At 37.6% G+C, this 15,228-nt stretch overlaps 1 protein-coding gene across 1 annotated transcript in view; it reads left to right on the top strand.

Annotated features, from left to right (window-relative positions):
- NALCN (sodium leak channel, non-selective) overlaps nucleotides 1–15,228 on the top strand; it is a 300,278-nt gene that overhangs the window by 42,147 nt on the left and 242,903 nt on the right. The window contains exon 7 of the mRNA XM_019625115.1: nucleotides 7,393–7,547. Within this exon, the coding sequence (XP_019480660.1) occupies nucleotides 7,393–7,547 (155 nt within the window). The remainder of the gene's footprint in view (nucleotides 1–7,392; nucleotides 7,548–15,228) is intronic.

The raw sequence follows: 15,228 nt of genomic DNA, 5'->3' as shown, positions 1-15,228 counted from the left end.
GTGAAGCCCAATACGCTTGGCTTCAAATTCTGGTGGCTGTTTTCCACCATGCCAGCTCACTCCTTACAGGTAACTCCTCACCCTGGATTTTCTAGTTTCTGAAGCAAAGAGAGAAGAGTTAGTGCTTGAGGAGCTCTTGGCCTAGATTTGAAATGTCAAGGGCAGTAGACTTGGTCTTACAACCTCAAAAGAGTTTTCACATGTCTAGTTTGGAGCTGATCAGTGCATATTCTCTATCCTGATACTTAACTTTTCTAATATGCTATTTGAACACATTCATTGCCTGATCCAGCCTTAGGTGCCAGTCTCCTGACTCCTGTCACATGGGTTGTCCCTTATTCCTGTTGGCAAAGTAGTGAGTGAAATAGTTAAGGAAGTGAACTTGGGGAAAACATATAGTTAGTAAAACTAGACAGATATAAGAAGGTAAGATGACTATTGAAAGTGCTTTTTAAAAATAAAATATATTAAGTTTTGTACAATATTTGAAAAAAATATTTAATTTTACTGTTTCTGTGCATGATGATTTCAGTTCTTAATGGCTTTGCCTATCTAGTCATTCAGGAAAGGATGAGAAAAAGCAAAACATCATATTAAAATATTCTCCATTTAACAGTAAGGGGAAATCTATGTCCTAATTTGTTAGAAAATGTGCCAAGTTTATGTGTTTATAAAAAGAAGTGTGATGTCAATATTATTTTCTGCCTCAGACTATTTATCTTGTTTTGTAGTCTCTCTACATGTCCAGGCAGAGTAATTAAAAGTTTTTAAAAAATGAATAAATAGTTTCATCTCTGCAAATTCCAGGGTGGGATTACTTTCCCAAAGCATCCAGCATTAGAATTAGCCAGTCCAAGTTATAGAACTTTTTAATTAATCCTGAAAGAGGAGGCCAAATAGGAGTGAAAACGAAGCCAGGTGATTTTCTGGAATAAACCTGAAAGGCAGGTAACAGCCAGAGCAGGTTCACTGCCAGCATTTGCAGTGAGAGGGACAGTTCATGTCCACCCCTGAGTGAGGCAAGCAATGACCTAAAGCCTCCAAGGCCATAGTCACTATTCTCCCAGGAGTGAGGTTCATATGTCTGTCCTTGTCTTTTTCTCCAATGTGCAATTCTCTTGAGTGTGTGGCTTACAAATTGTTTGGTACGGTAACAACTGCTTGTTTACAACCCCTGGGAAAAAGCTATGAAGAGTTACACCACCAACAAAGAGCAAAAATGTTCTCTTTCTCTTCCTGCCCCCTCTTATTGTCTTTCCAATGCATACACAGGCTTTGGCAGTTCCACTTTCCAGAATGCCGTTGTGTATCAACCCTAGAACTAGTGTCCACTGATCCTTTAATAGTCACTCCAAGCATCACCCATACTGGAAGGTATTCCTAATACTACTCACCATTTACCACCCACAGTCATATGTAACATTTCTACTTTGTGGTTTTGTAACACCATGAGCGTGGAGATAGCTTTTAAAGCATTCATCATGCTCTCCTGTGGGCACGGCTTTTCTCTTCCCTATATCACGCTAGGCAGTAACGTCTCTGAGTTGAAAATATCTTCTTAGTCATCTTTATTCCTAGCATGTTGCATGCATAGAAGAGACCTGTCAAAAATAATTATTTTGAAGGAGTGAACAGACAAATGAAATAAAATAGTCCCACTAAGAATATGGGAATAACAATTCCTGAAAAAGGGCTGAATAATAATGATATGCATAATTATGTTCGTGACAGTGATTACAAAAGGCCAACACTAAACTTGCTACATCAAGCAGTGACAGCAGTTTGATATCAGTAGAGTAATGAAGAGAATTTGAACAGAAAGTCTTGAGCTGTTGCTTTTGGCACTGGTGAGTCTTATGAGTGGAATAGAAGAGAATACAGTGAGTCATGTGGTGTCACTCTAGTCATTTACCTTTTATGTGAAAGTGTAATGAGGTTATTCTGGAAATTATTTTTTAATTGGCTGAAAAGTTTTTCATTTTATAGATGAGGAAACTGAGACTCAAATGGTTAAACTCAGTTACCCGAGGTAATTCAGCTGGTTAATTCCTGAACTGAGATGACAATCCTTGTGTTCCAATATACAGCAAAATGCTCTGTATTATTAGAAGTAATAACTAACTTAAAGCTATAAAAGTATAAATTACTGAGGTATTGTTTGGGGCTGTTAGTAAAGAATTTTAGCATTAAGCTAAGAATACATTTTCTTAGATCTCAAACTTCTACATATGTTATTTGTAAATAGGATATTTTTAAAATTTTCTTTTTTTAAAAAAAAAGCATATGCCAAACAAATAATTGAAGACTTTTGAAAAACAATTAGCTGCTCAGAGTGATTCCAGTACTCATTTTGAAACTTGGGAACCACTAAAGCCAGAAATTTAAAAAATTGAAAAAGCATGCCAATTTTTAGATATCACACTAAAAAATTGCATGAGAACACCAGGATCCAATTGTTGGAGAGTTTCTCCTATAGTTACTTAATTAATGCACCATTGATTTAAATAATGGCAAAAGAAAGACACATTCATTCATTTATTCAGAAAATAATTATTAACCTCTTAGTGTGTATTAGGGTTCTTCAGAAAAACATAACCAATAAGATATATCTAGAGAGCAAAAGAGATTTTACGGAATTGGCTTATGCAATTGTGGGGCTATCAGGACCAAAATCTTCAGAACAGGCCAGCAAGCTGGAAATTCCAGCAGGAGTTGATATTGCATTATTGAGTCCAAAGGCAGCCTGGAGGTAGAATTCTTTCCTCTTTGGAGTACTAATTCTTTTAAGGCCTTCAACTAACAGGATGAGGCCTATCTACATTATGGAGTGTAATCTGCTTTACTCAAAGTCTACTGATGTAAATGTAAATCACATCTAAAAAATACCTTCTTAGCAGCCTCTGGACTGGGGTTTGACTATGTGTCAGGAACTTCATGGAATTGGAGGTTACTCTGGGGAGCTATAGAGTATGGAAGACATCCAAAATACACAAATGTGAATTGCACGTTTCAGGGGCCATAAATGAAAAGTGTGGGTACTTTAAGAAGTTATAGCAGGGAAACCTAACCCAGTCTGAGGGACTTAGGGTGACATTCAGGCTAAGAAAATGCTGTTCAGGCTGGGCCTAAAGGCTAAAATATGGGGTTAAGCAAGAGAAGATGGGAGAAGAGATTTCCAAGCAAAGAAAAGGCCCTAAGTAGAAGGAAGAAAGCTGGGAGAAGGCAATATGGCTGGATACTGTGGCACTTGAGGGAAGGGGAGGAGGCAGATTTTCCAGGGTCTTAGAGATCATATTAAAGATTTGACACTGAGAGACTCATTGTAGGAATCTCTATGGCTCTATGGCAAATGTATCGGAAAAGCTAAGAGTGGCTGCCAGATGACCAGTTAGGAGGCTGGACAGTGGTGCATGGAGAGGTGGAGATGGAAAGAGTAGAATCAGCTCAAAAGATGTTTTGGAGGATATTTAGGGAAACATGATGATTAGTTAGTTATAAGGGTTGATGGAGAAGTAGCCATCACGGGTGATTCCAGGATTTCAAACACTGCTCAACACTTTGGATGATGATGTGATGGTGCAACTTGTTATGAAAAGGAATACTGGGGAGCGAGTCAGGGTTCAGTGTGGGATATGTAGAGTTGGAGGTACTGGTGCTGTAGCCAAATGGAGCGATGTAATAGGCAGTTGAACGTGTAGCTCTGAGACTCTACAAAGACATCTAGATAACAGAGAATTGAAACTATGAAAGTGGATCTGATTGCATAGGGAGAGAAGATCATGAAAAAAAAAGGAAGGCCAAACACTAAGCTCAGAGCAACTCAGTACTTAAGGTCCATTACCGTAGGAGGAGATGGAAAAGGAGAATGACCTGAGAAATAAACAAAACTAGCATCTTCAAAGCCAGCATCTCATTGCATCTCCCCGAGCCTGCCTTCTGTAGCCATCTCTCTAACCACAACTGGAAAAGGTTTTCCATTTCTGAGGATTCGAAATTAGGTTAGACCCACCTAGATAAACCAGGATAATCACCCAAATTCAAGAATTTGCCACCTTAATTCCCATTCGCCATGTAACATAATATATTCACTGGTTCTGGGGATTAGAATGTGGACATCTTTAGGGGGTCATTATTCTGCCTACAACCAAAACAACTATGCAGAATACTGCTGAGAGGTCACAGATGATAAAAACTAAAAATTTTCCAGTTGGATGTAGCACATGGAAATAAACAAGAGCAATTCCAGTAGATTGGAGATCATGAGAATGGGCTGAAAAATTAAATTGGGGGGATTACAAATGGATACTTTTTTCAAGAAATCTGTGAGTAAAAAGCACAGGCCTTGAAACCACTTAAACGTGAGTGGATATTTATTATGACTGTGAGAATCGTTGTCTATATTTAGGATTTGGCTGGTTGGAGCAAGAACTCTGCCTAATTCCAGAGAGCTTCTTGTCCTGTCTTGAATATTTGAGGGAAAACTAATAAAGAAATAATTAACATTAACAAATAAAAATAAAATCTAGAAGATTTTTGTTAACTGAGAAAATGGAGCTAAGATAAATAAGTATATATCCCGAAACTCTTATCATTCATTTCAGTTTTCAATAAAGGGCTATTGTGTGATTTTAGATACATGTGTTCCAGCGCAATTACTCATCTAACAAATGCGTCTCTAAAAAGCATTTGCCAATAGCTTGATGTTGGCAAAAATAATGTTTCACATCTGCTGCCTCTGAAGCCAAAAGATTTCAAAATAATATCTGTGCTGATGAAAGTTGTGCTTAGATCAAGAATTGGCGTTAATATGAAAGAAAAAACAAATGGAATCAAAAAGGAAAAAATACTCTAATATTTATAAATTAATGAAAACATAATCATAATAGTTAACCATCATTGAGTGATTAACTTAATCCCAGCAGTATTCCGAGAGTTGTACATTAGCTCATTTAATCATCAAAGCACCCCTACAACATAGGTACAATTTCTGTCCCCACTTCACAAATGTGGAAACTGAGACAGTACACACCAGGGCTAGCATCTTAATCTAGGCAGACTCCCAATTCCACAGTATCAATAACAATAGGGGACAACTAGCACTTATTGTCTAAGCATCCATTCTCAGTACTTTACAGATGTAAATCATTACTCTTTCACCATACCCCTAAGGGGTAGGCATTTTCCTACCACCTCACAGATGAGGAAACTAAGGCACAATGGGCAAGGTCATACATGTAACAAGCGGCTGAGTGAAAATTCACACCCAGCAGACTAGTTCCAGAGTCTAATTTCCTATCCAAATAGCTGTAGGATGATGTTTTTTTGAAAAGTTTTCATGTAAACGGAGAGTTTTCTCACGCATTGCTGCTATTGTCTTTTTGAAGTATTGGAAATGAAAACAAAAAATTAATTTTGATGGTCTAGTAATCTTTTCCCTCTCTGAACTTTACCATATCTTTCTCAAGTATAAATGAAGAATTAGGTGCAAGTTTCTTTCAGCTGCACAATTTTGTGAATAAAATGTTTTCAGTATCACATGCCAAAATTCCTTTTATTCTTTTAACAATTATTTATTGTTGTGTTTTTACATGTCAGGATATGCTACATTTTATTGTTTCAGTGAATAATAGTTATTTATAATAAGCATTTATTGAGCACTTGCAGCATGCTAGGTACTATGCTGAGTGTATTATTTAGTTTATTTTTCTTAATCCTCACACAAGCTTTGCTTTATTTGATTACTTTCCTCTATATTACAGGTGAGGAAACGGAGCTTAGAAAAGTTTAGAAATTTAATCACATCACACAACCAGTAAATGGCAGAATTTGGGATCGAACCCAGAAAGCTTTATGCTGAAACCCAGAATCCCAGTCTCCTGACCACTTTGTTCTAATGTGTGGGTACCACATCAGAAACAGAATCAGATTAGACCTAAGTGAAAATGGATCACTTGGCTTGCATATAAAAGTGGGAAATGAGGAGAAACCAGTGATGTGTCTGCCTAAAGACATATCTTTCTGACACAGCCAAGTGGTAATTTTCACAATTTGAGCCTTTCCCTTGGGTTTTGTATGTGGAGTCCAAAGGAGCAGCTGAAAATGTGACTGGAGGGAACAGTTATTCAAACACTTTTTCCTTGAGATGTGTAGACAGATTTCTTTCTTGCAGCTAACAGAATTCTGAAGAAATAAACACAGGGTGTCTGAGGTGTGGGTGAGGCTTTTAGAGTTTTGTTTATGACTGAGACAGAACTGGGCAAGGTATCACCAGGCATGGAGTGTGAGTGTGTGTGTGTTGTGCAAAACTGAATACGTATGTGTATGTATAGTGTCCTCAACAGCTAAGAGATTGCAGAGAGTGATGTGTCAGACTCTAGAGAAAGCATATGATAGCGGCCAGTTGAATAGAAGAAGGTATTAAAGAACAGAAATGCAACCTAACAAGTCTGCCTCAATTTGGCCATAAGCTGAGGGAACTGAGACTGTCCTAAAGCTGGTCCCCATTTAGGAAATGCCTGGGAGCACTGAGATAAGGGAAATGGCTTATAATAAAATAAGGGGTTTAGAAGGCTTATGAAGTCATCTAGCCTAAGCTTTGGCCTCTACACCATCCATGTGAATAGCCTCAGATAACAGCTATTTGCAGCCCATTTTTCAGGTCAACTCAGAATGAGATTCCACAATCACCATCCCAGTGATTACTTGTACCTGCTACCAAGAAAGCTATTACATACCTAAACCCTTCTACATCAACTCAATCTCCTGCTTGTTCTCCAGGAAGATGAAAAAAGTTATTATCACCACCCACCTATAAAAACCCTAATATACCTGGAGCTGTTATTAAATCACCCCATAATCTCTCTTTCCAATTTGATACCTTCATTTCTTTTAATCTCACCTTATTTGTCTGGTTTTCTTTCTAAACTGCACATCTGCCAACACAACAGAAGGCCAAGGGTCATTTATGGGACTCCTAGTGTTTGCACCATATGGCAAATGACTGCCATCATTTAATATAGCTTAGAAGTAGAGAAGTCAAATTTGTGTCCACAGTAGGATAAGGATTTTGTGACTAACAAGCAATCCTCAGACAAGTTAATATTCCTTGCAAATATATAGGAAAATTCCTTCTTTTACTTATGAGGTCTTTGGTCTTAAAAGACACAAGAATAGCAGTCCTAATGTTCTTATAAAGACCAATTTTGGGGATGAATCAGGTATCATTTGAGAATGTTTAATATATTTTAATATTATTAATACCATTTATAAAGCATGAATCTTAAATTTGTGTCCATATACAACAATTATTAAGGAATAGTGGTTACCTTATTCATTTGAATCAATATTTACACTGATTGAAATTGTTTAACCCTTTCCTGTGTTGTTTCACAGAAATGTAACCTGGAATAGTTTAGCTATCCCAGATACACACTGCTCACCAGAGCTGGAAGAAGGCTACCAGTGCCCACCGGGATTTAAATGCATGGACCTCGAAGATCTGGGACTTAGCAGGCAAGAGCTGGGATACAGTGGCTTTAATGAGATAGGTCTGTCTTACTGATAAAACACATTTTCAGTTTCTATTTTACAATATTTTTGAAGTGGAGATGATATTTGTATGACTGATATTTTATGTGAAGATTGGCTATAGTGTTTAAGAAACACAACTGCAAATTTTAATTATATGCCTATGTCGTAATATATTCTACTGTACAGTCTATCATATACAGCCTGTGTTTATGTATATTCAGCAATGCCTGTAGAGACTTAAATATCTGTCATTTAAGATTATCTTGAGCATTTAAAAGGATTTATTTGGTGAGCAAGGTTCAGGGGCGGTTGCCTCAAAGATAAACAAGACACGGTTTCCTTCCGCATTTAGGTATACTTGAGGAGTCAAGGTAAGTTTTAAATAACTGGAGTACTAGGCATTGATAAGTGCATAAGAACTGAACTAATCCTGGAACAGAAGACAGCTAATCAAGTACTTAATGAATATGTATCAACTAATAGGCATTAGTATGTGAATATAATGTGCTCATATGTATAGATGTATTGTGACTTGTCCTAGTAAATCGTGAAATGTCCCATTTAAACATATAATGAAAGAATGTAGTATCTGCTATTTAGTTGATATTGCATTTATTACAGTGCTGTGCATGTTGAACATATTTTATTAGTGAAGCAGAAAAGCATAGAATGCAAAACATTTTTCTATGCTTTGAGAATGTCTTACCACAGGCTGCCATAACACAATACCATAGATTGAGTGGTGAAAATACCATAAATTTTTTCTCACTAGTCTGGAGGCTGGAAGTCCAAGATCAGGGTGCTGGCATGGTTGAGCTCTGCTGAGGCCCCTTCCCCTATCTTGCAGATAACTGTCTTCTTGCTGTGTTCTTGCGTAGATAGGGTGGGAGTGTGTGTGTGTGCATGTGTGCGCGCGCGCGTGTGTGTGTGTGTGTGTGTGTGTGTGTGTGTGTGTTTGTGTGTGTGTGTGAGAGAGAGAGAGAGAGAGATATTGAGGGAATGTGCTCTGATATTTCCATATAAGGGCACTAATCCCATCATGAGAACCTCACCCTCATGACACCTAAACAAAATCACCTCCCCAAGGCTCCACCTGCTAATACCATTACACTGGGAAATAGGGCTTCAACATATGACGGGGGGGGGGGGGGGGGTACATGCAGTCCATAACAGAATTGTTACTAAAATCATTTGAAAATAAAAACAATTAACTTTTGCTTAAAATGTCAAGGCCCAGGTGAATTTAAGAGAGTTTTAGACACTTGTACCTGGCCCTAAAAGAAAAATCAGTGTATAACAGGACTGAGCTTATGCTCTTTAGGAAGTCAGATCAACTTCCTGACTTTTGATGGGGTTTCACATCTCAGTGGGCCAGCAGTGCAATGGGGGATTTCATAGCCAGGTAAGAAAGCATCTGCCCCTGTCAGTCCTGAATGGCAACTGCTACAAACCCAGCCAATCGCCTTCACACACCAGACAAAGTGGCTGAAAAATCTATTCCCATCAGGATTCCCTTCATCCATAGCAGCTTCTGGATGGTATTACGCAGGATGACATGATGAACCCTGAGCTAAGTATTAGAATTTCAGAAAGAACATGCGAAGGTCTTGCATTGATTGAACAGTATTTTCCTGATATATGAACTAAAATGACAGGGCGGAAGACTTTGGACAGAAAATAATACTGAAATTGGGCTAAAAACCACAAATAGTTGGTATTTATTAAGAAGTGAATTCTGCAAATAATATCCCTAAATTTTTACTCTCCTATTTTAATATACTTTCAGAGTAGATTTTTAGCATTGTAGTTAGATGAGTATTCTTTCATCTCTTTTGGCCAATGATACAAAAAATTAGAAGCCAGAAATATAAAGCATTTCAATTTGCTGTATTTTCTGAAACTTATCTGGCTTTGGAACCAATCTTACATATCCTTCCCCTATCTCAAAAGTACAGAGGCGTGTTTTGGGTTATATCAATGCCTTTCAGGGTTGAGCAAGAAATCACAGGTGTGGTACGGGACACAAAATACATAGATTTGGTAAACTGCATGTAATAAGCTCCAGGAGTCCTGACAGCTGAGGCCCAACTAGAATGCATGGCTTCTCAGAGCCTGCAGCTCGCTCTTTTAGGGCCACACCGGGTAGATCCACGTCTTGATGAAGAGTGGCCAGTGCTTGGGTGTTAAGCTGCCCTTGCACAATGTAAAATCAAAGCATACCCTGACCAGTTTAAATGCAGCCTAAACTCAAAATGCTGCATTGTATTTAAGTTGATTCATCGTTCTTCACGGTGACTTATGGCTTCAACTAACATGGTATAACCTCTCTTTGAAAGAGAAAGTCTTACACAGTGCATTGGCTTGAGAATCCCAGTTCTAAGAGGGAATCGCCCTGGGGGAAGTAGGCCTCCACTAAGGCAATAGTCCTACTGTAGTTCTACTGTTTATTTGTACATCTCTTTCAAGGATTTAAGCGCTTTGAAAACAGGAAACACGCCTTTTCATCTTTATGTCTCCAGGGTCTAGCTCAATGTCTGGCTCATAGGGAGTCCTCTATAAATATTTACTAATGGACTGAACAAAGTATATGTCATTTTGAATTTGTTGGTAACAAGTCATGTTTGGGTAAGGATATACAGCCATACTAGAGAATTGAGTTTTCTTGTTCTTTTCTCTGATTTTGTCTGTTTTTGTTAGCAGTATTCACTATTCCTCATAACTTCCCTTTCTATACAAGCTTAATTTGATTTGTTTGCTTCTTTTTCTCAAATGATGAAAGAATTCAATATCATCGTATGACTAATGGTTAGATAATGAAGTGTTAACTTTGTTGACTTTGTACTATCATCAAAAAAATTTAAAATAGTCACTATAGTTTATATTGAAATTGATAACTACTTCCTGATATTGTGTATCTCTGTAGATACACAAACTGTAGTATATTAGATTATTTTTAAAGTTCTTATGGAAACAAAAGATAGTGTTTCCCCCAAAATGAGGAAAAGAAATTATTTTGTTAGACACATGTGATCATCTCTTGCTGTAAAAGGTTGAATTTAAACCATAATTAGGTGCCTAATTGTGCATATAAATTTGGCCCATGTATCCTATATGTAAGTAATCATGATTAATTAAAAAGGAGCACATTTCATTTTCTTACTAATCAAATTATCATGCAACACAGTGAATTTCAACTCATTTATAAAATTTTATTTATAAGTAGCTTTATTTTTAATTAAAATTTAGTATCGATGATGATGTTGTTGAAAAGCTCAATTTTTACAATCTATTAATTAAAAGCCAGTGTCATTAAGTAGAAAATATTATAAAGAGCCCCTACTGTAAGATTGCAGAGTAAAGATACCTTTGCATCTTTAAAATCGTCCAACACGGTGGAGGCTGAGAAACAGAAATGCAATTTCCATATTTAAGGACCCTATCAAGCCTGTTACTGTGAACCACATCAGAGAGCCAGGTGTCTAACAGAAAACTTCCTGAAAAGATTCTGGCTACTGGAGACCGGGGACAGAGCCAGTGGAATCCTGACAGTCTAAAATAGCACATGTGCCCAGAGGAGCAAAGCAGGCCTCTATCTAAGTCAGGGAATTAGTATGGAGCTGACTATGGGAGCTTTCTGAGACTCCATGTGGCATCACAAAGGAGAGGCTCTTATCTCTGCAAGCAGTTGGCGGAGAGATAGAGAAGAGGACAGATAAGTGAGGCACCCAGTGCTGCCGATCTGTATTGACTAGGACAAGGGAAAGACTCAACTTAGGGTTTGCAAAACTGGCTGTACCTTAGGATGACCTGAGGAGCCTTTAAAACTCACCAATTCCTAACCACAATCCCCAGGCCAATGAAATCAAAATTCTAGAGTGACCCAAGGCATAGATGGCTTTAAAAAGTTCTCCAGGTGATTCTAATGTGCAGGCAGAGTTGTAAACCACTGGATTGAAGCAACACTGATATACACACATACCCATTTATCATATAAAAAGTTTCATTTCTACCCCATAACATTACCTCACCCTTCCTCTACATGAAACAGTGACAAATATCTGGCCCTCTAAAAATTGATATCAAAGGTGAGTAATACTAAAAAAGAATCGGGACCATATCTATAAAAATATACCTTTAGGTACATTTAAAATTGAAAAAATATTCAAGATATATAACTCAAACAAAATTGCAGAAAAAAGAACTGAATATGTGTACTAAAAGGGTACAACTTGTCTCAGTAAATCAACATACAACAATCAACGCTGAGATGTATCTGAAATTTCACAACACTATTAATTCCAAGATATAATGACACAATGCTTACAAAGTCCCTAGGGAAAGAATGTGTCAAACTCTTTTTGATTATTTTTGAAGAGGCAAGAACTCAGAGGTTTTATTTCACATGAAATCTTCTTGAAGTCATTCAGCCAATCGTAAATGAGTGGCCATGAGCTTAGTTTCTAGTATCTATTTACTGTAAGAACGCAGTGGATACAACTAAAGGATTTCCTGAATGTAATGTAAATATTACAAATTATTGCATAGAAGACAAGATAAACAGAGGCGGTAGTGTAATGATGTTGATGTCCTTAACATTTATACCTAACAGTAAAAACAAGTATCATTTTATACATGATATCAGTCATATAACGGAGGTATATGTATACTTGACATGAGGATGCATTACAAAGTCAAAAATTACTTTAGAAAAAATTCAGAACTGAAAATAATGGCTCTGGGGTTTGGATTATGGCTGTATTATATACTAGTGTGGTAGCCTTGGGAAAGTAATTATCCTCTCTTGCCTCAATTTCCTCATCTGTGAAGTGGGAAAGTGATAGACCTAACGTACAGGATTGATGTGAGAAGTAACTGGGGGTAAACCACACTTAAAGCAAACACAGAATGAGCTAGACATTAGAGATACAGTGGCAAACTATGAAAACATCGCTGTATTATTTGAGGAAAATGACAACTTTTATAATGAAAGGCAGGACATAGATACTTTCTGATTAACACACTGGTGTCTGATATTATTCCCTTTTTGTATGTATTGTAGCAATTTGCTACTCACATTGTTCAGGATCTTACAGGAAGTGGGAAGAATAGAAGAGATGGAGACGAGGTGTCCTTAAGCTTGCATTACGCCCCTGTTAACTAATATCCCAAATGTCATTTCATTCTAATCAATCTATAGATTTCTGGAGGGCCCGTATTTGGTGGTGTTTGATCTTCATTAATCAATTATGCCTTTCTTGCCACTTTCAAAATTATCGCTCTTGTGCTTTATTTGTCTCTTTAGAATTTCTTTAGAACCTTTTGAATCATATCCACATTTAGCCTGTGCCATTGAATTTTCTAGTTTCATTAAGCCTCACACATATAATTGTTTTTATTCCTATATATTTGAATTTGTACTCCATAGATTTGAGCCACGCCCTATCTTTAGCAGCCTTTTCAACAGGTGTTCCTTCACAGACCTAAGAAAAGCAGCCGTTGGGACACTGAACAAAAGCAACAGCCAGACTGTTTCCTGCATGGCCACCAGCACTCGGTGGTTTATTTCCTCTCCTCCCCTAAATCTCTGCACCAAATCTTGACTGAGATGCTGGTTGCTTCTCTGTCTCTCCCCCTTCCATTTAAATACCTTTCCATTTTTATTTTAAGGCACCTTTCTGACAGCCCACTGTTAAGGACCCTCAACTAACATATCCTCTCTAAGATATATATTAGTCTACGCATCTAAGACATCACACACTCCCCATGATCCAGACCCACAGAGGACTATACGTTATCGAAAGGCCATATTTGAAGACGCAAAATCTGTTTAGCAGACATTCAGATTCTGTGATCAAAGTGAGTGTGTGAGGAAATGGGTAGTAAGCACACGGTGAAAAGGTTTGGGGACACACGCTACCCAAAAACACACTACGACATGAAACCAAAAAAAATCACATCAACTACTCTATTTAGAAAATTTGTCTTACTTCCATTTTCTCAGTACTTACCCCGCTTTCAGCCCTTCCCTTCCTCTGTGTTACCATATGCTTTATCAACATGTGGGACGTATGATCTGAGACATAAAAGAGGAGACATTACATGTTTTTGTAAGAGTCCTCAACATGAAATTAGAGGAATTTTGAGTTGGGAAAGATGAGACAGTCGTGTGGTTTACTCACACAGTTTTATAGATGGGGAAACTGAACATCAACACAAGTAAGGTCAGAGTTCCAGAGAACTTTCTGCAGATGCAGGGCTGCACTCATCTCTCATGATTCGCAGATGCCCGCTATAATTTACTGCCTCCCCCAAACCTTTTCATATTTCAGATCAGTGTTTAAGAGGAAAACTCAAAAAGTACCTTGCAAAGCTTAGTTATATTTTTAATTTTGTAGTGGAAGGTTAGCACCACTGACCTATATATAGTAAGATGCTGGTGGAGAAGATAAACTATGCAAACAGATGGGGTATGCCGGTTAGAAAAACAGCAATGACAAATCTATCACACATGGGAAGGAAACGTCATTAAACTAACAATTAACTTACCATGATCTTTCAAAAGGAGCAAGAAATTGGGTACAGATGAGTACAAAACTATTCAGGTGATGGTTTGAACTCTCCATCCATTGTACAGTCAGGTAAAAAAAAAATGTTCCATGTTGATCAAACAACCCAATGAATGTCATTTAATGATAAAATGCACCCTGGGAATTCGCTATATAGGCACTAAATAGACCTCAGGCATATTTTTGTTATTGGTCTTCTGAACCATAAGAACAAAAGACAAAGCCCAATTTTTAAAAATCCATGATAAGCTAAATCTGATGGAAAAAATTTATATCAGATAAAGGAAGCCCATAAGCAAGACCAACCTATAAAGAGGACATTCTGAAAATAACTACTAGAAAAGACATTCCACATGCTTTTACTGCTACATGGACTGTATATAGTGCACGATTTTCGTCAGTCTTTGTATACAATAACCAAAAATAAAGCCAGGAAATAACAAACACTGTGTTCTTATGGTGACTAAGTGTCCAACAGACAGTCTCTTTTATTGTAATTACTGTCATTACTTATGTCAACTACTGATGTCCTTTATCGATTGCTTATTTTGTATCTGGCACCATGCAAAAGGTTTTCCACCCATTGTGATTTTCATCCTCAAAATAAACCCATAAGGTGTCATTATCCCCAACTGATGAGTGAGGAGAACGAGATGAGAAATAATTGATTTGCCCAAAGCTACATACTGGCCACAGTTGGGAGCCAAGTCTTGCTGCCCATGTGCTGAGGTTAAAGCCTGTGTTCTCTGCTACAAATTCTCTCCTGTCTATGAAGTTGCACAAATAACTGCCATTCCTCCTGGGTTCTCAGGACAGCTAGACTATTAGTATATAGACATTAGTATAGAGGAAGTATAGAGAAAGAGACATGTCCTCCAACATAATAATCCACCAGACGTCTTGCCATCTCTTCTTGTTTCCAAGTCTGTAGGGCAGACGGATGAGTGCAGAGTGACATCAGCTACAAACCTAGAGCCACTTGAGGCTGCTCTCTGCCTTTGAATCTAGCCCTTCGCAAGGAAGGTTGGTGCATGATATATGTTAGTTGTATGTAAGAATCTAAATATTAAAAAAAAAATAAACCTGGGAGGCAATGTGGTTTTACAAGATAAATGTATTGGGCTATGGACAT

Source organism: Hipposideros armiger, unplaced genomic scaffold (genome assembly GCF_001890085.2).
Source record: "Hipposideros armiger isolate ML-2016 unplaced genomic scaffold, ASM189008v1 scaffold_615, whole genome shotgun sequence".
Lineage (NCBI taxonomy): Eukaryota > Metazoa > Chordata > Mammalia > Chiroptera > Hipposideridae > Hipposideros > Hipposideros armiger.
Note: the sequence above shows the minus strand (reverse complement) of the source record. Positions and strands in the feature narration are given on the sequence as shown.